The sequence below is a fragment of the Rattus rattus genome, chromosome 1, assembly GCF_011064425.1.
Source record: "Rattus rattus isolate New Zealand chromosome 1, Rrattus_CSIRO_v1, whole genome shotgun sequence".
Classification (NCBI taxonomy): Eukaryota; Metazoa; Chordata; class Mammalia; order Rodentia; family Muridae; genus Rattus; species Rattus rattus.
The window spans coordinates 158,688,922-158,716,794 of NC_046154.1; the positions used below are offsets into that span (position 1 = coordinate 158,688,922).

At 45.3% G+C, this 27,873-nt stretch overlaps 1 protein-coding gene across 3 annotated transcripts; it reads left to right on the forward strand.

The window, feature by feature from the left end:
- Window positions 1-2,323: 2,323 nt before the first annotated feature.
- Marchf2 (membrane associated ring-CH-type finger 2) lies at window positions 2,324-27,226 on the forward strand. Of its 3 annotated transcripts, none has more exons than XM_032910097.1 (5): window positions 2,324-2,468; window positions 10,876-11,103; window positions 17,324-17,519; window positions 22,769-22,978; window positions 25,957-27,226. In XM_032910097.1, the coding sequence occupies exons 2-5, from the start codon at window positions 10,928-10,930 to the stop codon at window positions 26,071-26,073; spliced, it is 699 nt and encodes a 232-aa protein (XP_032765988.1). In that variant the 5' UTR covers window positions 2,324-2,468; window positions 10,876-10,927; the 3' UTR covers window positions 26,074-27,226. The 3 variants fall into 3 exon arrangements, with proteins under 3 accessions (XP_032765988.1, XP_032765995.1, XP_032765982.1); XM_032910104.1 differs by having other exon boundaries at window positions 25,993-27,226; XM_032910091.1 differs by having other exon boundaries at window positions 26,007-26,992.
- The last annotated feature ends 647 nt before the right edge of the window (window positions 27,227-27,873 follow it).

The following is a 27,873-nucleotide window of genomic DNA, read 5'->3' on the forward strand; positions in this document are numbered from 1 at the left end:
CCAATGGGGACCTTGTTCTCAGTTCAATAGTTGGCTGTAAGCATCTGCTTCTGTATTTGTCATGCTTTGGCAGAGCCTCTCAGGAGACAGCTAAATCAGGCTCCCGTCAGCATGCACCTCTTGGCATCAGCAATATTGTCTGGGTTTGGTGGCTGTATGTGTATGGGCTGGATTCCCAGGTGGGGCAGTCTCTGGATAGCCTTTCCTTCAGTCTCTGCTCCGAACTTTGTCTCCGTATTTCCTCCTATTAATATTTTTGTTCCCCCTTCTAAGGACTGAAGCATCCGCACTTTGGTCTAGACTTCTTCTTGAGCTTCATGTGGTCTGTGGATTGTATCATTGGGTAATCTGAGCTTTTGAGCTAATATCCACTTATCAGTGAGTGCATACCAAGTGTGTTTTTTTGTGAAAATATTCTCACTCAGGATATTTTCTAGTTCCCTCCATTTCCCTATGAATTTCATGAAGTCATTGTTTTTGATAGCTGAGTAGTATTCCATTGTGTAAATGCACCACATTTTCTGTATCCGTTTCTCTGTTGAGGGACATCTTGGTTCTTTTCAGCTTCTGGCTATTATAAATAAGGCTGCTATGAACATAGTGGAGCATGTGTCCTTGTTATATGTTGGGGCATCTTTTCGGTATATGCCCAGGAGCACGCCGGACTTTTTAACCTTTTTTTTACTGTTGCTGTGGAAATTGAACAAAAGCGACTCTACATTGTTTCCGACACGTCCATACTCTGTTGGCAACTTAAAAAACATGTCACTAAAGCCAGGCAGGGTGAACTCGTGCCCACACTTAGAACTTGGAAGCAGGAGTTCAAGGTCATTCTTGGATGAATATACACTTCAAAGCCACACTGGACTTTATGAAACCCTCTACCTAAAAGCCAATCCAAACCATCATCACCTCAACCACCACCACCACCAAAATGAAGCTTAAGGTGTAGCTCCGTGGTGCACCTACCTAAGAGATCAGGCTTCTGGCTCTACCACAGGTACTGCAATAGAATAATAATTCACACTGATAAAGTGGGGCTGTGGTGGCATAGGCCTGTAATCTTACGCTTCTGAGGGGGAGGCAGGACCTAGGTTACATAGTAAGACCCTGTCTCAAACAAACAAACAAACAAACACAGTGATTAAAAACCGCTAATGTTTGTCTCACAATATTTATATTAGTTAATATGCCCCCAGGGTCTTTCACAAGCCTGGACTGTAATAATGCTTCTTTTTTTTTTTTTTTTTTTTTTTTTTTTCTTTTTTTTGAGCTGGGGACCGAACCCAGGGCCTTGCACTTGCTACTAATAATGCTTCTTACAGAATTTTGATCTTTTTTTGTTTTCCTTGATATGGTCGGACTCACTTTCTGTGTAGTTGAGGGTGTCCCTGAACCCCCTGAGTGCTGAGAATATAGGCATGAACCAAATCCAGGGCTTTGTGTACAACCCAGGGCAAGGCAAGTACTGAGTGTTGTATTAGGGCAGGATGTCTAGCTGAAACTAGTGCTAGATTGGCAGTCAGCAAACCCCAGCCACCTTCCTGCCTACACCATCTAAAGCACTGAGGTCACAGGAGTTCCAGGCCACATTCAGCTCTTTTATGTGGATGCTGGAGATTTTAATTCAGATCGTTATGTTTGCCAGGCAAGAGCGCTTGCCCACTGAGCCATCTCAACAGCTCTTTCTACCATGTGTTGCTCCATTTTTTGAATGTATGCTTGCTTGAATGAGTGATGATGGCTTCAGTTTCCCCCACAGAACTGTAACCCCTTCGGGTTGATTTTCTTTTGCAAAATGTGATCATATCCTTTCTCCTTACCCTAAGATCGGTAAATGTGACAAAAATGTATCTCAGTTCCTACTGTTTGTGCCTAGCACGCAAGAAAAACTTGATTCCATTCTAGCTCCCCGATAGCACTGGGAAAGTTGAGGCCAGAGGATCTGAGGCTCAAGGTCATCCTTGGCTACAAAGCGGTTTTGAGGTTAGCCTGATCTACATTAAAAATGCCTTTTAAAAAAATGGAAAAAAAAAAAAGAAGCGGAAAGAAGTCACTGGGCAAGGGTCAAGTTGTTTACTTAAGCGTGTCTTTGTTCTGCTGCAGGCTCTGGCGGTCTGCCGCCAGAGTTGGGATGGGGGTGGAGCCGGGATGAGGCGGGGCCCATTCTGGGGGCGGGGCCAGAACGCGGCAGGGGCGGAGCCAGGAGCTGCTGGCCTGGACCGCCCAGGACGTCCCAATATTTTGAAGGCCCCACCTCCTTGGGCGGGACGTGTACGCTGATTGGCAGATGGTGCTCAGAGGGAGTCTCCATTGGTTCGCCGTGCTGTCGGCTCGGCGGGCGGTGCCCGGACGCAGGTGCCCGCCGGAGCCGGAGCAAGCCGCTGCTGACGGGCCGGGCCGGGCCGGGACCCGGGCCAGGGAGAACCGAGGGGCCTGCGCGGCCGCCCGGCCCGGCCGCAGAACAGGTAGGCACAGAACAGCGAGCGGGTCTGGCCCAAGTATGTAGGCAGGTCTCCCAGGTCTCGGGTTCGAGGCCCCGGCAGAGTACTCGGGCGAGACAGGGCTGCACCCTTGGCCTTATCCCTGCTCCGGACGCAGGCACCTCAGTTATTTATCATTTCGACGTTGGTGAGAGGTCTCCGGGCCTCGCCACGTAGTAGGAACCTCTGTGAGCCTCGACTTCCCCATCTATGAAAAGTGGGTCATCTCGGAGCCAACCTGATTTAGGAGATGGCTGATGAGAAAAGCGCCTGGTATACAGTAGGTGATCAAAAGTGGCTAATGCCAATCTGAAACCCTCTTCATAACGGTTCTGTCTGGATAATTATTAACATTTTAAAGAGTTGGGAGCTTTACAAAAAGCTACTCAGTGCACTGTACTGAAAATGTTGTTTTTCAAACAGTAGTCAGGGACTGCCAAGATGGCTCAGCTGGTCAAGGTGCTTGTCTGAGTTCAATTTTGAGGGCAGTATGGTGAAAGAAAAACTGACAACAAAAAGTTGTCTTTTCAACTCCATAGGCACACCCACGTGCATATGCATAAATACACACAAAATAAATACAATTGAAAACACTTTAAAAAAAAAACTCTGTAGACAGAATTTATGTGGTTAGTGGGGTTGAAGTACTAAAAGTAATTCCTTTCATCTAGATGAGCAAATTGAAGTTCAGGGAAGTTAAAGCCGTTTCCCAAGGCCACACAAACAAATAAGAAGTAGAACTTGGGATTAGAACTTAGTTTGTGGACTGGGGATGTAGCTCAGTACTTGCCTAGCATGCACTAGGCCCTGCTTTTACCAAAACACACACACACACACACACACACACACACACACACACACACACACACACACACACCCTAAAATAAGAAAGAGATGGATGAGGCCCAGAAAAGCAAATTAACTTTAACCAGACATACAGTATCAGTGGCAGAGCCAGGGTAAAGTGCCTAGACCATAGAACATGGTGGTACAGGCCTTTTATCTCAGCTACTCTGGAGGGTGAGGCAGGAAGACTTCAAGGCCTGGCTTGATTACTTAGTGCAGCTTTGGTTTTGTTTGGTTGTTTTATTTTTATTTTATTTTTGAGAAGGGCTTACTCCGTAGCCTTGGCTGCCCTGGGTCTCCTTATGGAAAATAGGCTGGCTTTGAATTCTTAGAGATCCCAATGCCTCTGCCTTCCAAGTGTTGGGACTAAACCTGTGTGCCACCATACCATTTTTTTAAATGTATGTGTGCCTCTGTGAATTTATGTCTATTATGTAAGAGCCCTCAGAGGCCAGAAGAGGGTGCTGGATCCTCTGGAACTGGAACAGGCAGTTGTGAGCCACCACATGGGTCCTGGGAACCAAACCTGGGTCCTTTGCAAGAGCAGTAAATAGTGTTATTTACTTAGCCATTTCTCTAACCCACAATTGTGTTTTTAACATTTGTCCATTTGTTTGTTTTGTTTATGTGTAGTTTGTGAGCCCTCACCCACTCTAGCATATGTAGAGATCAGAAGACAGTTTTGGGATTCAGTTATCTCCTCCTAATCAGATTTGGTGGTGGCATGCACCTTTACCCAAGGAACCATCTTACCAGCCTTTAATAAAGAAAGAAAGAAACCCGGTATTAGGCTTGGTGGCACATGCCTGTAGTCAGTCTAAGCTCTCAGGAGAATGAAGCCAATGAGGCAGGATGACTGCTGCATGATGGGTATAACCAGAATCACATAGTCATAAAGTCTATGTGACTCTAGGTGAAAAAGAAAGGGTGGAATGTAGCTCAGTGGCAGAGGTTTTATTTATTTGAGGGCCAGGTGTTACTTATATTACCTTTTCCTCAGACTCTATAGGCAACTTATGGTTGCTGAGGGAGGAAGAAGCATTTTCTTCAGTGATGAAACCACTGGTAAGGTGCCCACATGCTTGTCAATAAACCCTTACTCCTACTCTCTATTGGCGTATCCCCTCCCCCTCCCAAAAATCCCCTAAATACATTAATCTAAAAAAGGAATCTCAGTGCAATTCCTGCAATCTTGGCACACAGGAGGCTGAAGCAGGAGAATCACTAAGAATTCAAGGCCAGTATGGATTATGTAATGAAGCACTGTCTCAAAAAACAGAGGAACAAAAACTAGGAGCTGGAATTGGTTAAGAATTCTTGCTGCTCTTGCAGAGAACCTGGGATCAGTTCCCAGAACTTACATGGTGGCTCACTGCCATCTGTAACTCCAGTTTGAGGGGATGCGATTCCCTCTTCTGGTCCTTTCAAGCACTCACTGGACATATGTGTATGGAGGTAGAACACTCATACATGTAAAATGAAATTAATAAAACATGATAAAATTGGGGGTTGGGGATTTGGCTCAGTGGTAGAGTGCTTGCCTAGGGAGGGAAAGGCCCTGGGTTCGGTCCCCAGCCCCAAAAAAAAAAATTAAAAAAAAAAAAAAAAAACATGATAAAATTAATAGCAAATACAATTAAACAAGATAACAACAACAAAACCCCTAATGTCTCTTGAGGACCAGACAACTCACTGTCTAGTTTAAATCCTGGCACTGCCCCTTGCTAGCTGTGTGACCTTGAATAAATAGGCATCCCTTTCTGAAGTGTGGTCTCTTTTTCAATCATCGAGGCTAATTACTGGACTTACGTCATAGTTTTGTTGTGAGGACCAGATGAAATCCATCCCAGTAGCCCTAGAACTTTTTCTCATTATAGAGACTGGCAGGACAGCCTCTGAGACTTATGTCTCCCAATCACTTACAGTGTCGGAATAAGAAGTGAATGCAGCAATGCTACATGCAGTCACTCTGTGCTAGAACTAGGGCTAGGTGCTGGGGACAGCAGGAAAAAATGTCCAGCAAGGTCCCTCTTTTCCAGAATTCATCGAAGAGCATGAAGATGGGTGTGGTAGGTCCATTAACAGAGAAAACATTTCGGAAGAGGACCCAATGCCATGAGTGAACTGTGTGGATGCCTGTGTCATTTTAGCTGGAGTAGTCCGAGAGAGGTGCTCCAGGGATGTGACCCTGGAAGGAGACACTTCACAACAATTCCTTGGGTTTGAACTTAGGCAGATAGCTTGACGATCTACTATTTTGTGTGTGTTGTTTATTTTTGAGACAGGGTCTCACGTAGCCCAAGCTGTCCTTAAACTCACTATATAGCTGAGGATGACCTTGACCCTCTGATCCTCTTGCCCGAGTGCTTGGATGGCGAGTGTGTACCCCCATATCCTGCGTGCTGTTTTATAATGTCATGAGGAGCAACCCAGTGCTCTGTGCGTGCCAGAGAAGCATTCTACCAACTGAGCCACCACCCCAGCCTTAGTATGCAGTGGTTAATACATTTTTGCTGCTATTACTATGTTTTTTAAATGTGCAAGTGAGTGAGTTGAGTGAGTGTGTGAGTGTGTGCATGTGTGTTCTTTCTTTCCATCACGTGATTCTGGGACTAGAACTCAGGTCAAACCAAACATCAGGCCATGCCTTTACCTCCTGATGTTTGGTTTGTTTTTTGAGGCAAGGTCTCTTGTAGCCCCACGTGGCCTCCAGTCTCTGTAGCCAAAATAAACTTGAACTGTTGATCCTCTTGCCTCAGTATCCAGAGTGCCAGAATCATAGGCATGTGCTACTCTGCTCAGCATTGTTGTTACTATGTTACAATTTAGGACATGTGAGCAAATTTACTACTGTTGGTGGATTTCCCCCCTTAATAGTAGGTAAAGTAAGGAGTTGTGATGGTTCTTGTAATGCACACTTGTTTATATGAATTCTAAGGTCTTTCATCTTCTAGTATTTGGAAGACAGAGGTAGGAGGATCAGGAGTTCCAGCCTCAACTGTTTAGTGAGATCCTATCACCAAGAAAAGAGAGTGAGAGTGAGAGAGAAGGAGGGGGAGGGAAAGAGGGAGAAAGGAAAGTGGGAAAAGGGGGGGGGGGGAGGCACATGCGTGCACACTGGGGATGTAGTTCAGTTGGTAGAGTGTTCACCTAGCATGCACAAAGCCCTGGGTTCCATGGCCAGAACTTCATAGACCATCATGGTATTCCCAAAATGACAGTGTTTGGAAGATGAAGGTGCAAAGATCAAGAGAGTTGGGACTACAGAGATGGCTCAGTTAAGAGCACTGGCTGCTCTTCCAGAGGACCTGGGTTTTAAAGATTTATTTATTTATTTTGTATATGAGTACACTGTAGCTGTCTTCTGACACACCAGAAGAGGGCATTGGATTCCATTACAGATGGTTGTGAGCCACCATGTGGTTGCTTGGAATTGAACTCAGGACCTCTGGAAGAGCAGTCAGTGCTCTTAACCACTGAGCCATCTCTCCAGCCCAGGACCTGGATTTTAATTCCCAGTGTCCACATGGTGGTCACAACCATCTGTAACTCCAGTTCCAGGGGATCCAATGCCCTTTTGCTTCATAGGCACTAGATGTGCATGTAGTGCATAGATATACACACAGGCAAAATGCCCATACACATAAAATAAAATACAAATAATAACATTTAAAAACCTTTAAAAAATGATAGTTAAAGGTCATCTTTGGTTATACAGTGAGTTCTAGGCCAGCCTAGAAATCTTATCTTTAAAAAACAAAAAAGAAAAGATAAAAGGGGACACGGGGGAGAAGGGATGGTAAGGGAAAGAATCTAAAACAAATCATCCGAGGTTGAGGTGGACTTTTTTCTGCATGCTTTCTCTTGGAGGGCTCAGCGCTTCCCCACTGACCTCTCAACTGTACATTCTGGTTGAAGGAACATCAGTGTCCACAACAAAGCAGCCTGGCCGATGCCCTGTAGCTGTTATCTCTGGCCCTCAGCCTTCCTCCTGGCTGTGTCTGACTTTGGTTGATACTTGCTTATCTGACCTCCGGCTGGGCCATGGAGGCCTAGGAGATTGTACTGGGTTTTTAGCTGAGCTCTTCAGGGAAGAGCTGATTTGTCAACAGGCTGAGTACAAAAAGTCAGTTAATAATTTATTTTCCGTGTTTTTGGGTTTCTGATTTTCACAGGCAGTACTGGTAAGAGCTGAGTTGGGGCCAGGCTGGCCCTATCAGTTGGAACTTAAAATACCATTAGGGTTGCTGTGGGCTCTGGATGTAACTCTTATTGATAATAGTCCTGGGTATTGGACAAGTTAAAACCAGTGATCTTTAGCTCTGGATTGATGCCTAATGAGCCTTCTGTTACTTTCATGGATTTTTGTAAGAGTCACCCCTAATGGCACATTCCTATTTGAAGAGCTGAGTCAGGAAAGTCTTAAGTTCAAGGTCTGTCTAGGCTACAGAGCAAGTTTCAGCAAGTAGCTTGGTGATACTCTGCCTGAAATTAAAACATTATGGGCCGGTGAGATAGTTCATTGACCATCGAGCCTGAGTTTGAGCCTCCAAAACCTACTTGGTTAGGAGAGAAATGTGTATGTGGTGGTGGGGGAGGAGCTGGGCATATAACTTAGTGATATGGTGCTTGCCTAGTAAGGCAGATCTTTTTTTTTTTTTTTTTTTTTCTTTTCTTTTTTCTTTTTTTCGGAGCTGGGGACCGAACCCAGGGCCTTGCACTTGCTAGGCAAGCGCTCTACCACTGAGCTAAATCCCCAACCCCTGTAAGGCAGATCTCTTACGTTCAAGCCCCACTACTAGGAAGGAGAAAACATTCATAGAAGTAATTTCCACCAATTGAGAAGCTAGAATCCTAGTCATGCTACTCTGGAGAACAGGACCAGTCTTCGTACAGTTCCCTTTTGCTGATTAGACCCTGAGGCAGAGGGCAGAATCCCACTAAAGTTACCCAGAGCAGACTTCAGAATGGCTACCTAAGGTGTTCATTATCTCCGGTAGCCTCTCCTTGGGAACTGAGGACAGAGCAACTGGTCTTCTGAGGACACAAAAGTGTCATTTTCTTGATGAACTGAGGTCTCCTAGGGTACACAGTTGGACAGAGGCCATGAGTCACAAGTGACCTGAGTGACTCACCATTCCGGTGCAAAACATTACGTTTCTAGTTCCCTTCATCCCCCCACCCCTTCGTGCATCCTAGGGCAGTGCTTTCTATGCCGCAGGCCCTCAGTGGATTCTAGGTACTACTCTACCCGAGCCATGCTCCCAGCCTCTCTAGGTGCATTCTGCTTTCAGTAAATAAAGACAGCTTAAATGTTTTGAGCACAGTCTCAAGGATCTGGTTTTAGCTAGAACAGGGTGATTCTGGCTGTGTTAAAAAACCGAGCAAAGGGCCTGGCACACAGGTGTGCAGTCACTTTCAATCAATGCTCCTCTATGTGAAAATGTGATTTGAAAATCTGATTTGTAGGATTAGGAAGTGGGGCCATGCCTTTCTTTTTCTCAAAGAATGAGAGAAAAATCCAGCACAAGTCCCAGCTGTCCTAAGTTGTGTACATCAGCTGGGAGCGTTCTCACCCACACTTTACAAATGCAAACAGAGATTCAAAGAGGCAAGTCTTTGTCCATAGTCTTAGAGCCCTGTTTTAGTGTCATTTCTGTTGAACTGATAAAATACCATAACAAAAGCAACTTAGAGGATGTCTTAGGGTTTTACTGCTATGAGCAGACACCATGACCAAGGCAACTCTTATAAAGGACAATGTTTAATCGGGGCTGGCCTACAGGTTCAGAGGTTCAGTCCATTATCATCAGGGTGGGAGCGTGGCAGCATCCAGGCAGGCAGGTGCAGGAGCAGCTGAGAGTTGTACTTCTTCATGGGAAGGCTGCTAGCAGAACACTGACTTCAGGCAGCTAGGATGAGGGTCTTAAAGTCCACACCCATAGTGACACACCTACTCCAACAAGGTCACACCTACTCCCAACAAGGCCACACCTACTCCCAACAGGGCCATACCTTCTAGTAGTGCCAGTCCCTGAACTGAGCATGTACAAACCATGGAGGAGGAGAAGAAAGGGTTATTCTAGCTCACAGTTCCAGATTATCACTTCAGTGCAGTCACAGTAGCAAGGGCTGGAGGGCATTCATATCACATCTATAATCAGGAACAGAGTGCATGAATGCCTGTAGGCTAGTGCCCAGTTCACTCTGTCCTTTTCATTCAGTCCAGTGTGTAGCCCACCTACATTCAGTGTGGGTCTTTCCGCCTCAAGTAACCAATTAAGAAAATCCCTAGGTAGGAGAGACTCCAGCCAGATGTTTCAGCAGGTGAAAGCATTTGTCATCAACCTTGATCTGAGATCAACCCCTAGGGCCCATATTGTGGAAGAAGAGAACTGAGTTCTGCAAGCTATCTTCAGACTCTCACATGCATGCTCTGAAACATACATGTCCACATGCATAAACATATACAGGCAAAACAAACATAATTTAAAAAGAAAAACATGTCCCCCAAGGGCATGTGACTGCATCCCAAAATAGTCTAGACAATTCCTCCTTGAGAGCCATTTCCCAGGTGACTCTTGATTGTTTCAGTGTGACAAGTAAATAACCTTTACAATCTTTGCCAAGACAGGACTCAAGAGCCAGGCATGATCTATAATCTAGCATTCAGAAGGCTTAGAACTTAAGTTCCAGGCTAGTCTGCATTGTAGTGAGGTCAGGGACTGTGGCAGTGGCTTGGAGGTTCAGAGCACTGGTGGTTCTTCCTAAGGACCTGGGTTCAATTCCTAGCAACCATATGGTGGCTAACAACCATGTGTACTCCAGTTCCAGGAGGTGTTTGCAGGCATCAGGCAGTAGTTCACAGACAGACCTGCAGGCAAAATATCCCTACACATAAACACAAAGTAAAATATAGTGAGATCGGGCTGGAGAGATGGCTCAGCGGTTAAGAGCACTGACTGCTCTTCCAGAGGTCCTGAGTTCAAATCCCAGCAACCACATGGTGGCTCATAACCATCTGTAATGAGATCTGATGCCCTCTCTGGTGTGTCCAAAGACAACTACGGTGTACTCATATAATAAATAAACCCTTAAAACATATATATATATATATATATATATATATATATAGTGAGATCAAAAGAGGGACTCAGGCTGGGAACATTCTGTGGGTAAGTGCTAGCTGCAGAAATGTGAGGGCTTTAGTTTACATCCCCAGAACCCATGTAAAGTCAGACACAATAAAGCTTACGTGTAACCCCAGTCCTCATACTGTGAAATGGGAGGAGGGGCCAGAAGACTCTCTGGAAGCTGCGGGTGAGTTGGCCTGGTGCACACAGCACAAAGAAAGAGACTGTCTCAAATAAGGTGGAAGACAAGGCTCTCTTGCCACCTCAGACTTCTACTTGTGTTCCTTTGCACATGTTTACACACACACACACACACACACACACACACACACACACACATCTAAAAAGAGAAACAAAACTGCTATTGTGACTCACTAATTTTGCCTTTGATCTCTCTGCTCCCCTACCTCCAGGCTCCTGGGACCATGGGCCTCAGGCCCTGAGGACAGGAGGCTCCCTGTGGCCATGACGACAGGTGACTGTTGCCACCTCCCTGGCTCCCTGTGTGACTGCTCTAGCAGCCCTGCCTTTTCCAAGGTTGTGGAGGCCACAGGGCTTGGACCACCTCAGTATGTAGCTCAAGTGACTTCAAGGGATGGCCGGCTGCTCTCAACTGTCATCCGGGCTTTGGATACACCGAGGTGAGTAGTGACCATGAGTAGCCAGGCTTTTGTCCCCACTTGTCTCTGGGTTGAATGATATTCTACTAGTCTGAGGTCAGGAGTCCAGTCATTGAGAGAGGCAAAGGGGTTAATATGCCAGAGAAAAAGAGCCAAATGCTTATGTTGGAGGGATGGCTCATTGGTAAAAAGACCTGCTGCTTTTTTAGGGACAGGAGTTAAGGTCCTAGCACCAACAATAGACAGTTTATAACTATCTGTAACTCCATTTCTAGGGGATCCAACACCCTCTTCTGGCCTCTTTGGGTACTCTCTCCTCACAGACACAAGTAGTATATATATAATAATTTAATAATATATATTAATAATTTAGTATATATTAGCGCATGCACATACACACATACACATATACACACATGCACGTGTGTGCCAAGTATTTAGAGTATTTGTCTATCAGTGGAGCTAGGGAGGCAGCCCATTCGATAAAATGCTTGCTGTGCAAGCTTGAAGACCTGAGGTCCATCCCTAGAATCTATATAAAAAACCAAGCATTGTAGCTTGTGTTTGCAATCCCAGTACTAGGGAAGTGGAGACAGGCAGGTCTCTGGAACTCTCTGGTGAGCCCAGCTACCTCAATTAGTGAGTCCTAGGCCAATTAGAGACTTTTTCTTGAAAAACCTGGTGGACTTCCCCTGAGGAATCAACTTGATGTTGACCTCTGGCCTTTACATACACACACCAAAGTCTAGCTGTGGGGACTAATGAGTTTACGTGGCTTACTTACAGCATGGGTGTATGGTTACTTACAGGAGCATAGATACCTTAGGGTGTTACTGCTGTGAACAAACACCATGACCAAGGCAACTCTTATAAAGGACAGCATTTAGTTGGAGCTGGCTTACAGGTTCAGAGGTTCAGCTCAGTATCATCAAGGTAGGCACATAGCAATGTCTAGGCAGACATGGGGCTGGAGGAGCTGAGAGTTCCACCTCTTGTTCTGAAAATAGCTAGGAGTAGACTGGCCTCCAACCAGCTAGGATGAGGGTCTAAAACCCACCCCCACAGTGACACACCTACTCCAGCAAGGCCACACCTACTTCTCAAAAGGCCACACCTCCTAATAGTGCCACTCCTTTGGTCAAGCATATACAAACCATCACACCCGAAATAGCTGAATCACCAGAAAGTCTCACCCAGCATTGATGAAGACTTTCCTATAGCATCATACATGGAGTCAGTCCCCTTTCATGAAGCTCCCATGTACTGTAGTCTAGCACCTCCTAGACCATAAAAGATCACACGTAACTGAGAAATAATGGAGTATTTTTAGCAGGAAGAGGTGCAGGAGTTAGTGTCTGGGATCTCAAGGGAGGATCCAATGACCTCACCTCCTCCTCCTAGGAGGGAAGGCCAGTTGTCAACAGGCTGGGTCTTGAAGGTTACGGGCAAATAATTCCAGCTATTCTGATGAAGATGAAGGCTGTCATGCCCAGATGGGTGGATCACACCAGTGACCTGGGGCTTTGGAGAAGCAATGCAGAGGGTGACACACCTGTGGATGCCTCTGTCTCCAAGGGACCTGGGACAAATTGAAATGCCTTTCTGGTCAGATTATTCTGAGAACATAGTGTTACAGTCCTCAGAATGTGGGGACTTGCTGCACCTGTCCATAATGAAGGTTTGTTCTGAGGAGCCCACTGTAAGTTGAAAGGGCAATAAGCTGAAAATGCTGGGCCGGCGAGATGTCTCAGTGTATTAAAAACTGGCTCCGTGTGCCTGGCAACCTGAGTTCAGCCCTGGGAACCCACATAAAGACGGAAAGAGAGACCTAACCACAGTTGGGCAGGACACGTGGGCAGATCCTGAGAGCTCTTTGGCTAGCATTTCAGCCTAGCTGGAAATGCAGACTCCCAGTTCAGTGAAACCCTAGGAAGACCTCCACATGCTTGCTCACAGGCCAGCCCCTGAGACTAACTCAGTGTGTGCCCCCCACACACACACACACAGACACACACACACACACACACACACACACACACACACACACACACACACACACACACACACACACACACACACACACACACACACACACACACACACACACACACACACACACTGCTATAACTTTTCCAGGCTTCATTTCTTTCCCTCTCCCTGCCTTCTCTTTTCTCCTTCCGCTCCCACTCCCTTTTCACCTTTCCTTCCTTCCTTCCTTCCTCCTTTTTTAATGTTCTCAAGGCATTATTCCATGTAACATATTCTGACCCCAAGCTTTCTATGTAGCTTCGCTGGCCTTAAGCTCCTGAACTTCCCACCTCTGCCTTTTACCCCTGGGAGTACAGATGTGTGCCACATTGTCTAGCTTTCTTGGACTTTTCAACCTAAAATGGAAGTGAGTGAGTACTTTCCTCCAGGCTTTGTGAGAATGAGATAGATGAAGCCCAGTCTTATACTTAAATTACAGCCTGTAGCCACAGTTCTGGATCCCAGGGCAGAGCAATGTCGGCTTGAGTTTGCTTGTGCAGCACAGTGAACCCCCAGCTCAGCCTCGGGTATGCAGTGAGTTCTAGGGACAAAGGAACATGGTAGCAGACATGACTCAGAGGCAGAGGCAGGTGGATTTTTGAGTTCAAGGTTGGTTTGGTCTATTTAACAAGTTCCAGGCCAGCCAGGACTGCGTAGTGAGACTCTGTCTTTAAATAAATATAAAAACAAAGTATTAGTCACGGTAGCAGATGCTTGGCATCTCAGTACTGGAGAGGTAGGGACAGAGGGCCAGGGATTCAAGATTGTCCTCAGCTACGGTTGCAAGTTAGAGGCCAACATGGGCTATATGAGACCCTGCCTAAAAACAAACAAACAAAAAAGTTGAAGTCAGGTATGGTGCATATATCATTAATCCTAGCTCTTCAGAGTCAGTGACTGGCATATCTCTATGAGTTTGAGGCTAGTCTTATCTACAGAGTGAGCTCCAGGACAATCAAGGCTACCTATGAAACAATGTCTTTTTTTTTTTTTTGATTCTTCTTTTTCAAGACAGGGTTTCTCTGTGTAGCCCTGGAAATCATGTTTTAACATATCTTATTTTAACATAAATAAGAACATACTGGAAAGCTGGTTCAGTTGGTAAAAGGCCTGCTATGCAAGTATGAAGACTTGAGTTCAAATCCCCAGAGTCCATGTAATCAAGCCTGCAAACCTTTAACCATTCCTACAGAGAGGCGGGGATGGGAAACTCCCCAAAAGCTCAGAGAAGCAAGCCTGGAACATACAGTACTGACCCTGCCTCAAACAAGGGACTTGTCCTCTGTCTGACCTTCACCCATAGGTCATGACCCATATACTCATTCATACACACACACACACACACACACACACACACACACACACACACACACACACATTCATTCATTCATTCATGTGATTTGTGTGTGTGTGTGTAAGATAAGAAAAATTAAATGAAACAAAACAAAAACAAAATGGTCTCAAAAGTACTTCATATGAAGAGTGCTCAATAAACTGTTAACTTTTGCCCTCTCTGCCTTTGTTGGAATTGGTGTTCCCAAGTTCCCAGGCTTCCCAGAAGAAAGGAAGCATACATGGCTCTTGAGATTCTCACCGCTTCCTTCCCTGAGTTGATTTCTGGAATGGAGAGTCCTTTCCTGTGAGATCTCTCTCTCTCTCTCTCTCTCTCTCTCTCTCTCTCTCTCTCTCTCTCTCTCTCTCTCTGTGTGTGTCTGTGTGTGTGTGTGTGTGTGTGTGTGTGTGTGTGTGTGTGGTGTATAACTGCAAGCCTGTGTGAGAGTTTGCATGTGTGTGAGTACTTATACGTTCAGTTTTGTGTACTTGTGTGATTGTGTGCTTGTGTGTTTGTGGAGGTCAGAGGGTGACATCAGGTATCTTTATTGGTTCTTTCCAAAACACACACACACACACACACACACACACACACACACACACACACACACACACACTGAGCCTGGGTCTCTCACTTGAACTCACAACTTGATGACTTTGCTAGTTTAAATTACACATGGGCCACCACACCCAGCTGGTATTTTTGTGGGCGCTGAGGATCCAACTCCAGTTCTTATGCTTGCAGGGAAGCTCCTTACTAGCTGAGTGGCTCCTCAGTCTGGCCAGTGGACCTTTGGTACTGCAGAAGGAAAGAGCATCTTAGAGACTTGGCTAAAAGGAAAGATGTAAGCTTAGGCTGAGCTTCAGCTTTGAACTCCTGATCTTCCTGTTTCTAACTCCAAAGTGCTGGCTTCACAGACTTGTGGGTCTGGTGGTAGAGATGGAACCCAGGGCTTTCTGACTACTAAGCAAGCATGCTACCAACTGAGCCTAAGTCCCAAGCCCTCTGTTGAGCTCTTTTAAAAGTAGCCAGGCTTCAACCACACAACAGGAAAACTGGAGAAAAGGATTGGGGAGTGGAAAATACCCCTATGGAGAATAAAGAGTCTCTCTCTCTCTCTCTCTCTCTCTCTCTCTCTCTCTCTCTCTCTCTCTCTGTATATGTATTTGAACAGTTACGAAGTTACGCCTGACAACTATGCTTTCTGGGCAGAAATGTTTAAAAAACAATGACTCATGTACTGGGTAGTCCATGGGTTCACCAAAGCCACACCTCCTGCCTTCCTGAGCAGCCCCAGGAAGAATGCAACTTCCCTAGAGACTGGGCTGTGATTAGAGACTCCCCAAAGCAGCTGTGTATGCATGGTTTCTACGCCTGTTGGCCCATCCCTCCCTTTGCCTTCCTCAGCCGTGCACAGAAAAACAAATAAGTAATTTTCTCACATGAATGGGTTTTTCAGACAGTGTGACTTTTATGTGCAGATAGAGCCAGGAGTTTTAATAATGTTTTTAAAGAGGTTGGGGATTTAGCTCAGTGGTAGAGCACTTGCCTAGCAAGTGCAAGGCCCTGGGTTCGGTCCCCAGCTCCAAAAAAAAGAAAAAGAAAAAAAAATAATAATAATGTTTTTTTAAAAAATCTTGTGTTTGTAATATATATATACATATATATATATATATATGTGTGTGTGTGTGTGTGTGTGATATGTGTTAGTGTAGTATATGTGTTGTAGTCCTGTATGTGATGTGTGTTAGTATATATGTGTATGATCATGTGTGTGCCATAGTCCTTGAGGACTGTATTAGTTATTTGTCTTGTTGCTTTGGCAAACCACCTGACCAAAGCAACTTAAGAAAGGAAAGATTGATTCTGAGTTACAATTCCAAGCTACTGTCTGGGAAGTCACAATGGCAGAAACACAAGATGGTTGGTCATATTACACCCATAGTTAGGAAGCTTAGGAAACAGAGAGACGAGTGCTTGTGTTCACTTTGCTTTTTTCTTTAAAAAGTTGTGTGTGCGCATTCCTTTGTATCTGCCATGGCATGTGTATTTGTATCTGCCATGGCATGTGTATTTGTATCTGCCATGGCATGTGTATTTGTATCTGCCATGGCATGTGTATTTGTATCTGCCATGGCATGTGTATTTGTATCTGCCATGGCATGTGTATTTGTATCTGCCATGGCATGTGTATTTGTATCTGCCATGGCATGTGTATTTGTATCTGCCATGGCATGTGTATGGAGGTCAGAACTCTTCCACCATGTGAGCTCCAGGGATTGAACTCAGGTCATCAGACCTATCAGCAAGCACCTTTATCCACTGAGCTTTCTTGTGTCTCTGCTTCTTCTCTTTCATTCACTCCAGGACCCCAGACCATGGAGTGGTATCATCCATGTTTAGGGTGGGTCTTTCCACTCCCTTAACTTAACTTAGAAAACCTCTCACAGACATGCCCATAGACTTGTCTCCAGAGTGATTCTACCTCCTGTCAAGTTGACAAGATAAAACATCAGAACGACTAAGAATGGACCACAGAAGGACCACAAAGAGTTGATATTTATGTAGGAATATCATGATAGTGTTTCACCAAAAGAAGAGAGCATTAGGCAGGCCGATGGATGGATAGGATTGCTCACTCTAGGCTACAAAGAGCCCACAGTAGCTTTGGGGAGGGAACATATGGGCCTACCAATGGGAATTTGAAAAGTTACGTGAAGAAGAGGACATCTGGAGCTGGGCTGTTGAACGATGTGCAGAGGTTTACCAAATAGCATCGTGGGAGTGACAGTGAGCTTATAAGCTAGCAAGTACTGATATCAGTTTAAACAAGAAGCTTACCATCCATCATTCACAAGTCTTATCTCTGTGTCCCTCCAGTGACTGTCCCTTCTGCCGAATCTGCCATGAGGGAGCAAATGGGGAGAACTTGCTGTCCCCATGTGGCTGTACTGGCACCCTGGGAGCTGTGCACAAGAGCTGCCTGGAGAAATGGCTGTCTTCCTCCAACACCAGCTACTGTGAGCTGTGTCACACTGAGTTTGCAGTGGAAAAGAGGCCCCGACCTCTCACAGAGGTATATTGCTTGGGGGAGACTGGACATCCAGAAGGAGGAAGGGCAGTTTGAGGACAGATGTAGCAGCGACCCAGGTCAGCTGGGAAAGCTGATTATGTTCCTGCCTGTGCTGGGAGGGATCTGCTGATCTGTGGGAACCCAATAGGTCTGCAAGCCCCTCCCTGCCGTGCCCTACCCCCCTCTCCTCCGGGATTGTTGTTTGGTTTTGTGTTTGAAACACTCTCAAGTGTCCTAGGCTGTCCTCATAGTAGCTTTTAACTGAAGATGACTTTCCAACTCCTGATCATCCAGCTTCCACTTTGCAAGTGCTAGGATTACAGGCATGCTGTATCACCTCAGGTTTATGTAGTACTAGCAGTGGAACTCAGGGCTTCATGCATGCTAGGCTAGCTTTCTACCAATTGAGTCATAATCCCAGTCCTAGCCAGCTCCCCACTTTTAATATTAGCCTTTAATTTGCTACTTTCCTCCTGTCTCTGGTTCCTGAGTGTTATGAGTATGAACATGTAATACCATGCTGGGCTGGCTTTGTTTTTTGTTTTTTGTAAAGTAGGTATTGTCATTTTATCTCAGGGAGGCCTGGGACTCAGGGTTAGGTTATGGAGGTGCTCCTACTTTGACTGTCAGGATCACAAGGCTTGAACACTAGGGCTACCGTTGTTAGTTCTTTCTTATATTTTTGAGATGTGGTCTCATGTAACCTACAGCTTGCTTTATTATAACAGACTGGCTTTAAAGTCCTGATCCTGGGATTAATAAGTTCATCACCATGCCTAGGTTTTTACTTGTTTACATCTGTCGTCTGTCTATCTATTTTTAAGACAAGGCTACATCATGTAACCCTGGCTAGCTTGGTACTTGCTATGCAGACCAAGCTGACTTTGAGCTATCTGTGAGCCTCATGTTCCAGCTACCACAGTTGTTGGGGGTAGTTTTTGAGGCAGGGTCTCTCTAAGTAGCTCTAAAACTGGCGTAGAAATCCCTATGAAGGCCAGGCTAGGCTCCCAGAGATCCGCCTACCTCTGCTTCCTGAGGGCTGGAATTAATGTTATGTTCTACTATGTCATCCCATTGTTTCTTCTTCAAATACTTTAAAATTTAAATTATATGTATATATGTATGTTTCTCTCTCCCTCCCCCTCCCCCTTCCCTCTCCCTCTCTCTCCTTCTCCCTTCCTTTCTGTCCCTGTGTCTGTCCCTGTCCCTGTCCCTCCCTCTCTCTTCTTTTCTGTCCCTGTGTCTGTCCCTGCCCCCACCCCGTGTATGTGTGTGTGTGTGTGTGCGCGTGCGTGTGATACACATGTGCCATAGATTATGAGTGTATATTATAGGACAGCATGTAGAAGTTAGTTATCTCATGTGGGACCTGGGAAGAAACTCAACTTGTCAGGCTTGGTGCTTGACAAGTGCCTTTACCTGCTTAACCATCTCGCCAGCTATCCTTCTCCCCCCACTCCCTCTCTCTCTCTCTCTCATCTACCTACCTACCTACCTACCTACCTACCTACCTACCTACCTACCTACCTATCATAGGCCCAGTTGACCCAAAGCTTGGAATCCTCCTGTCCCAGACTTTTCTGGTTTCTGGGGTTACCAGTAGGTGCTCCCAAGCTCAGATCACAAAGTGTTTCTTTGAGTACCTCTGGTGTGCCCAGTGTTTTGTCAAGTGCTGGTCCTGGTCACCAGGACACCCACAGTTAATAATGGCCACATGACCTCCAGACAGGCTAGTTGGTAGGGATAATTATGAGGGTGTCTTAGTTCCTATTCTGTTTGCTGTGATAAAATACCCTGACAAAAACAAGTTAAACAGGAAAGACTTTGTTATGACTCAGAGTTCCAGGTCACACTCCATCTCCTAAGTAAAGTTTTAGTGGTGGACTGACTATCTCTCAAACAAGATGGTTTGTGACATTGTATCATAGCCCAGAAGTGGAGAGGGGACACCACCAGTTCTCGTAGTTCTCCTTTTACTATCCAGGCTAGCCTATGAGATGTGAACCCATCAGTTCACAGCGAGAGTCTTCTCACCTCAGTTAATGAATTAAGAACATCCCTCACAGGCACACCCTGATCTAGACAGTTCTTCCTTGAGACTCTGATCTTCTGTGATTCCAGATTCTATCAAGTTGACTATTAACACTAGACATCACAGGATGGGAAAGATGGCTGGTGGTTGAATATTGGCTACTCTTACAGAGGACCCAGGTTCAGTTTCAGCCCCACATGGCAGCTCACATCTGCTTGTCACTCCAGTTCCAGGGGATCTGGTACCCTCCCACAGGTATACATAGAGGCAAAACACCAATGCATGTGAAAAATTAATTAATTTAAAAAACTCACTAAACATCAAAGAGGGCAATGTTGCAGGATGGGATTTGTGCAGGGCAACACTTGAAGTCTTAGGACCTGGGAGATAGCTCAATAGATAAAGTGCTTGCCATAAAAGCACAAGGATCCCCAGAACCCACATAAAGCCAGGTGTAGTAGCTTATTTCTGTAATCCTTAATGCAAGATGGGAGGTAACACACTGGCTATCAAACATTGAAACACACTGGCCAGCCAGCCTGGTTTACACATGAGGGAGACATCTCAGTGTGGAGGATGAGGATTGGACACCTGAGTTTGTCTACTGACCTCCACTTGAATGTTGTGATACATGCTTTCCTGTACTCATACACCAACACAGACACACACAAAGATTGGGATTGTGTGAGTGAGGGAGAGACTTTGGCTGAGGCTGAATCCCCAAGTTGAGATCCGAGGTGACAGTCAGGAATTTAGAGAGCCTAGAAAGAAGACAGTCTTGGTAGAGAGCACAAGTGCAAAGGCCCTGAGGCCAGGAGGAGCTTGTATGAAGTCCTGAGATTAATCTGTAGAATCCAGTAAAGATCCCAGCACTTGAGAGGTAGAGGCAAGGGGATTAGAAGTTGAAGGTCATTCTTGGCTACATAGGGAGTTTGAAGCCAATTTAGGCTAAAGAATACCTGTTGTATCCTTGGGGATATTCGAACAAACATCTGAGGTGTTTTGAACAAAAAATTGAGATGGCTCGGTGGTTAAAGTGCTTGCCATCCGTGCATGAACAGCACTGGGATAAACTGTGTAGAACAATGTCAGGTCCTGAGACCAGTACTGCCTAGTTCAGTCAAGGCTGCTGTAGGTCACTTGAGAGACCCAAATAAAACCTGCAGCCCACCTGGGAGCTGGGCTCCAAGGGGCAGTGAGTGGGACCAGTATCTGCATAAACCATCTACCCTTGTCTCAGACCAGTTTAAAAGGGCTTGCCCTTTGTGATGTTCCTGCTGTCTGCAGTGCTGTCTCCCTTCCCACTCCTCTGTCCACTCTACAAGGTCTTTAGCTCCCTGGCCATCTTCACCACTTAAAAAGATTACATTTTTCTCTGTGTGTGCGTGTACGTGTGTGTGTGTGTGTGTGTGTGTGTGTGTGTGTGTGTGTGTGTGTGTGTGTGTATGGCACAGCACACATGTGGAAGTTAGAGGATGACTTTCAGGGAGTTGGTTCTCTCCTACCATTATGTGGGTTCTGGGGAATTGAACTCAAATCATCAACCCTGTGTGGCAAGTGCCATCTTGCTTGCCCCTAACTTTCCCTGTTGTGTATCTTCCTCACTAGCATACGAGAACAGGGATCCTTTCTGCTGCCTTCCCTAGATTTTTTAATGAACCATGATTGTTTCTCTTGGTCCATCATCTTTGTGAGTCTGTCAATGCAGTGACAAAGGGTGCTATAACCCTTATCCAAAATGCTTTGCTGGTTGTGGTGGGGCACACAGGTCGTATGCTGAACAGTCAGAGACAAAAGGATCATAGAGTCAAGGCCAGACTGGACTACACATTGGGCCTGGGATCTGTGGTTCATCTGGTAGATGACCTAACATACATGAAGCCCTGGATCTGATCTTTAACATTTCATAAAATTCCTCATGATGCCACATGCCTATAGTCCCAGCACTGAGGAGGTGGTACCATGGGAATCACAAGTTCAAGGCCAGCCTCGTCTATATATTGTTGAGTTCATATTCAACTTAGACTACATGAGACCCTGTTTTGGAAAAAAAAGAAAAAACTTGGGAATGGAATGATTTTGATTTCGAGTATTTGGGGAGTTAGGAATGTTTTCATGGACAATAATAATAATAATAATAATAATAATAATATATATGTATGTGTGTGTATGTGTGTGTACGTGTATATATATGTGTATGTGTATATATATACCTTATGCTCTACTCCTAAGATAGGTTTATGAAAATATGTTACTGTAATTAGTTTCTTATATTGCTAGGGTTGAACCCTGGGCTGTGCTCACACTAGGCAAGGACTCGCTCATTGAGTGTCTTGGAGTCAACATATATGGTGTCAGTTCTTTCTTTTTCTCTCTCGCCCTTCTTCTGGAGAGACATGGCTCAGCAGTGAGATCACTTACTATTTTTTTGGAGGCCTGAAGTTCAGTTCCCAGCCCCCACATCAGGCCATTCACAAACACCTGTAACCCTAGCTTCTGAAGGGATCTGACTCCCTCATCTGACCTTCATTGACAGACACACACGCACACACACAGTTTCACGGTGTGAATTTTTCTACTTCTGTACCATAACAGCACACCTTTAATCCCAGCACTGGGGAGGCCGAGGCAGGAGAATCTCTGTGAGTTCCAAGGCCAGCCTGGTCTACAAAAGCAAGTTCCGGGACAGTCAGGACCACATAGAGAGATCTCAGAAGCAAAGAAACAAATCAAGGGTTTATTTTTATTTTCTATTTAGGAATATGTGTATATGTTCACTTGGGTACAGGTGCTGAGAGGCCAGTAGAAGACATGGGATCCCCTGGAGCTGGAGTTACAGGTGGTTGGTTATAAGCCCTTAACATGGCTGATGAGAACCGAACTCTAGACCTTTGGAAGTAGCAAGTGTTCTTAACGTCTGGACCAGCTCTCCAGTTCCCCTTTCCCCATTTTGCTATGTTTTAGAGTTTCAGATTTTTACAACATTTTGGATTATAGATTTTTTAGAATAGGAATAGTCAGTCTATGATTTTGCATGAATTTATTAACTCTTCTTCTATTCTGATATCCCCATTTGCACATCAGAAAAATGGGGCAAATACTCAGCAGACTCCATTTTATTAATACATAAATGAAGATCCAGGCTTACAGGCCCCCCCCAACCCTATCTGTTCTGCGCACCCCTCCACATAACCTCTATCCATCATCTGCTCCTCTACAGTGGCTGAAGGACCCAGGGCCGCGCACCGAGAAGCGGACACTGTGCTGTGACATGGTGTGCTTTGTGTTTATCACACCACTGGCCGCCATCTCAGGCTGGCTGTGCCTGCGAGGGGCCCAGGACCACCTCCGTCTGCATAGCCGGCTGGAGGCTGTAGGGCTCATTGCCCTCACCATCGCCCTCTTCACCATCTATGTGCTCTGGACACTGGTGAGTGGGTGAAGCCCATGTGGGTGGGCTCAGCTGGGATCCCTAGGCTGTGTGTGAGTGTTGCTTCTGCTGGGAGTGGTCCGCTCAGCTTCCTTGTTCCAGGTTGGCATTGGAACACAGGTCCGGGGATGCCCGAAGCCAGCAGTGAGCCGTTTGCTCCAAGTGCACAAGGACATTTAATCACTATGGGTCAGGTGGGAAGAAGGAAGACAGATCAGCAAAAGGCTGAAGCTAGGAAGAGATTGGGAGTGAAGTGGAACAAATACTAAGAAACTGAGAGTAGGTGAGATATCTTAGCAGTAGAGCAGCTGGTCCTGAGTTTGACTTCCTGGACTATGTGGTAGAAGGTGAGAGCTGACTCCTGGTTGCCATCTGTCCATAGGATGCCATGGGACATGCTGCCATGGAAATACCTAAATAAATGTAACAAAAATATAGATTAAAAACCTTCTAAAAATGGAGCCCTTACCTTGCCCTGTTGAATTGTTGGCTTCTGATAGATTCTGGAGAAAGGGAGAAATTATCTTTAGTTGTATATCCACAGCTGGGCCCACCAGGTTCTGGTGTATACCAGAATCCATGGCCACACAGAGTAAAACAAAACACATGAATATGGGGAAAGGCTCTGTAGGGAGGAAGGGTTTGATGAGGGTGGGGGTAGTGTTGAGAGAGTGGGGGGTGACAGTAATCAGAATGTATGTATGCGTATATGAAATTGTGAAAGAAGAAATTAAGTTAATATAAAAAGTTAATAAAAAAGACACACAGGGAGGAAGAAAGAAAGAAAGAAAGAAAGAGAGAAAGAAAGAAAGAAACAAAGAAACAAAGAAAGAAACAAAGAAAGGGGGGTTGGGGATTTAGCTCAGTGGTAGAGCGTTTGCCTAGCAAGCGCAAGGCCCTGGGTGGGGTCCCCAGCTCCAGAAAAAAAAAAAAAAAAAAAAAAAAGAACCAAAGAAACAAAGAAAGGAAGGAAGGAAGAAGGAAGAAAGAAACCTGGCCATGATGTAGCTCAGTCGGTGGAATACTTACCCAGTTTTGCTTAGTGGTGTCTTAGTACTGCCAGTGTCTGCACAGCAAGGCTGTGATACAGTTCTCAGGATGCATTCCTATCATAAAGGGGCACATGTTAAAATATATAAAGTATATGAAAACATATGTACTGCTTTATACCTGCTTGTTTTATCCTTGCTAATATCCTTCAAAAGAAAAGGGGATGGCTCCCAAGAACACCAATTCATTGTGTGGCTGTACCGTATTTATTTAATCAATTCCTTTTGACATACTCTGAGACTTTTGGTAATGTGTAGGATTTCCCCCCTCCCCCATGTTACAAATAGTATTTTGGGCCACTACTGATGAAGTTCTTTCTTTCTTCTTTCCCTTTTTCCCTCCCTCCCTCTCTCTCTTCCTTCTCTTTTCTTTCTGTGGTGCTGGGGATTGAACCTAGAGACTTGAGCATTTTAATGTACTGATTGTACATTTTTTTTTATTACTCCTCTGTTCTCCACCTGTTTGTCCCTCTCTCTTCCAACACCCCTGGTGACCACCCATCTTTTTACTGTCTCCAAAGTTTTTCCTCTTCTGGAATGTCAGATACTTGGAGTCATACAGCAAGATAGCATGTAGCCTATTTAAATTGACCTCTTTCACTTAGTTGTTTGAATTTAAGTTTTCTCCATGCCTTAAGTGGCCTTGATCGCCCACTTTTGTTTTCGTTCCATACTTAGTATCGAGTCCATGGCTCCCATATACCAAGCAAGCAAGCCACCATTGAACTCATCCCCAGCCTGCTTCTGTGTTGGTATTTAAGACAGTATCACTAACTTACTCAGACAGGCATTGAACTCATTCTGTAGTCCTGGCAGACCTTAGATTTGTGACTGTCCTGACCTGGATTTACCCAGTTACTCAGGTTACATTCCTACAGTACCAGCTGGACTCTTAGTGGTGCAACCAGCCACATGCTGGACAAGCACTTTACCAGTGATTTGCAATTCCATCTCTTACTTCTTTTAGGTAGGGGTGTGTGTGTGTGTGTGTGTGTGTGTGTGTGTGTGTGTGTGTGTGTGTGTGTGTGTAAGTGATGGTGTCTTAGTTAAGGTTTTACTGCTGTGAACAGACACCATGACCAAGGACAAGTCTTATAAAGGACAACATTTAGTTGGGGCTGGCTTACAGGCTCAGAGGGTCAGTCCATCATCATCAGGGAATGAACATGGCGACATCCAGGCAGACATGGTGCAGGAGGAGCTGAAAGTTCTACATCTTCATCCGAAGGCTGCTAGCAGAATATCACTTCCCAGCAGCTAGGAGGAGGGTTTTATAGCCCACACCCATAGCGACACACCTACTCCAACAGGACAACACCTTCTAATAGTGCCAGTCCCTGGGCTGAGCATATACAAACCATCCCAGATGGTTGTATGTATGTGTGTGTATGTGTGTGTGTGTAGGGAGGGTATGTGTGTATGTACACATGTGAGTGTTACCAGCTAGCTAGTCCTAGCAATTCTCTTGTCTCTACCTCCTTCTCCTCCCCAGTTTTTGGGTCCCAGGTATGGCACAGGGTCCTGCTCAGCTCTTTACATGGATGATGGGATTGTGAACTTATGTCCTGAAGCAAGTTCTCTTACCAGTCGAGCTATTTTCCCAGTCCTGTAAATGCACCACCATTTTTATCTTCTTACCTATGAAGAGACACCTTGGTTGCTTCCAGATTGGGCAGTTGTGTGATTGGTTGGGTTTAAATAATTCCAAGAGACTGGTAAGACTACATTCTCATCAACTGTTAGAAGAGCCATACTTCCTGCTGGGGTCGAGGTGGTGGGTCCCCCACTTTTACAGGACTCGGAGCTTATTAGAGCATCCTCAGTGGACCAAATGGGTGAGTGCATGCATAGTATACAAAAAATGCCCAGAGGTGGCACTGCTTCTAGGTTTGGCCCATGACAAATGCCAGGGCTCCCTTTCCTCCCTAGGGTGGAGGCCTGTCTCTACCTTCCCACCCACTGCAGGACTGCCCCCGCAGGTCTCTTTCCGATACCATTGCCAGCTGTACTCGGAATGGAGGAAGACCAATCAGAAAGTCCGCCTGAAGATCCGGGAAGCAGATGGCTCCGAGGACCCTCACCACTCCTTGCTGGCTACTGGACTTTTAAAAAAGGTGGCAGAGGAGACCCCTGTGTGAAGGCCTGGCTGGCAGGACTCTGAGGTAGTGGACAGACCCGAGTCAGATGGCAGTGCACGGCATTTGGAAAGATGGAGTCTGCCTGACTTTTCATGCACAGCTATGATGCTTCTCAGGCCAATAGCCACAGCAGACAGAGCCTGCTCTGTGACCCTGTGTGAACATATTTTTAAGGGTTTTGTTTTGCACATTATTGTATATGGCAAGCACAGATGGACAGATTTGAGCTTTGGATGGAGTAGGCACCCCTGTCTCATTCTGAGATCTGTTTGACACCTTTTGGACAGCAGCTTTAGCTGCTGGTGTCAAGGGTGCGTGCCCATTGGGCTGGAAGGTTCCAGCAAGCTTCTTGCATTACTCTGCACCTAGCTGGCTTGCTTTACTGGCACTCTTGACTTATAAACTTATAAAGTTGCACTGCATTTCAAAAACCTACCCCTGAATGAATAAAAGGAGCCCTTGTTGGCTAATATGGACTCATCAGTTATGTTTCTAAACTACTCCAAGTAAATGATTCTATGGGGGCAAAAAGTATAAAATGCTTGGCTTGTTTTAAGGGATCTGCCATGAAGCTGTTTTCTTTTCTTATTTTTATGATAAAGGAACTTCAATGGAGGTACAGAGATGGCTTGGTGGTTTAGAACACTGGCTGCTCTTGAAAAGGACTGGGGTTTAATTCCTAGTACTCCTGTGGCAGCTTGTAACTGTCTCTAACTCCAGTTTCAGGGGATCCAGTGCCTTCTTTTGACTCCCACAGACATTTCTCACATATGGGACATATACACAAACGCAGGCAAAATACCGATACACATAAAATACATTTTTTTTTTAAAAAAAGGTAACTTAAGGGAGAAAACATTTGGTTTTAGCTCACACCTCTAGGTACAGTCCCTCATGGTGAGGAAATGAAGGCACAATTAAGTTGGGTATTTCTATAGCAATCAGTACAATCAAGATGATCCCCACAGTCATGCCCAGAGAGTCTCCTCACAGGGGACTCGAGATCTGTCAAGTTGACAGTCATGGAAGCCTAAAGAAAAAGTAAAGTCAGAGGTTTTGTTTGTTGTTTGTTTGTTTATTTTTAATAAAGAATAGCATGCAGGGCCTTAGGTGACAACTCAGTGGTTAAAGTGCTTGGTACACAAGCGTGAAGACTTCCCATCTCTATAATCTGTAGAGATTAGAAGTGTGTGTGTTTCTGTCGTCTAGGAAATCCTAGTAGCAAGCTGGCCAGCTAAACTAACCTTATGGGTAAAGCTCTGAGTACAGTTGTGACACCTTGACAGTGTATAAGGTGGAGAAGATGAGTGAAGACACCATTAGCCTCTGGCCCCTGCATGTACATGCACAGGTATAAACAGGCATGCACATACCCATACATGAGGAGAAAAAAGTCAAAGAACAGGAAATGGGGTTAGCTTAGTTATTAGTATTTTTAAATTATTTATTATTGTTATTGCTGGGAGAGGTCAGAAGAAACCTTACTAGAAAAGCAGAGTCTCTCCTTGAACCTTCATATGGGCTCCAGGGATCAACTTAGGCTATCAGGTTTGCACAAGTGCACTCACCCATTGAACCACCCCACTGGCCTGGGCAAGATTTATGGTGAATGATCTTTTAAAAATATTTTGTAAAGATTTCATTCTTTTTTTTTTTTTTTTTTTTTTCTTTTTTTTTCGAGCTGGGGACCCAACCCAGGGCCTTGTGC

What these genes read in the sequence shown, in the direction of transcription:
- Marchf2 (XM_032910091.1), top strand. Translation starts at nt 10,928, where the DNA reads ATGACGACAGGTGACTGTTGCCACCTCCCTGGCTCCCTGTGTGACTGC. An exon ending in CGGGCTTTGGATACACCGAG is followed by an intron (nt 11,104 to 17,323) that starts GTGAGTAGTGAC and finishes GTGTCCCTCCAG; the next exon opens with TGACTGTCCCTTCTGCCGAA. An exon ending in GGCCCCGACCTCTCACAGAG is followed by an intron (nt 17,520 to 22,768) that starts GTATATTGCTTG and finishes GCTCCTCTACAG; the next exon opens with TGGCTGAAGGACCCAGGGCC.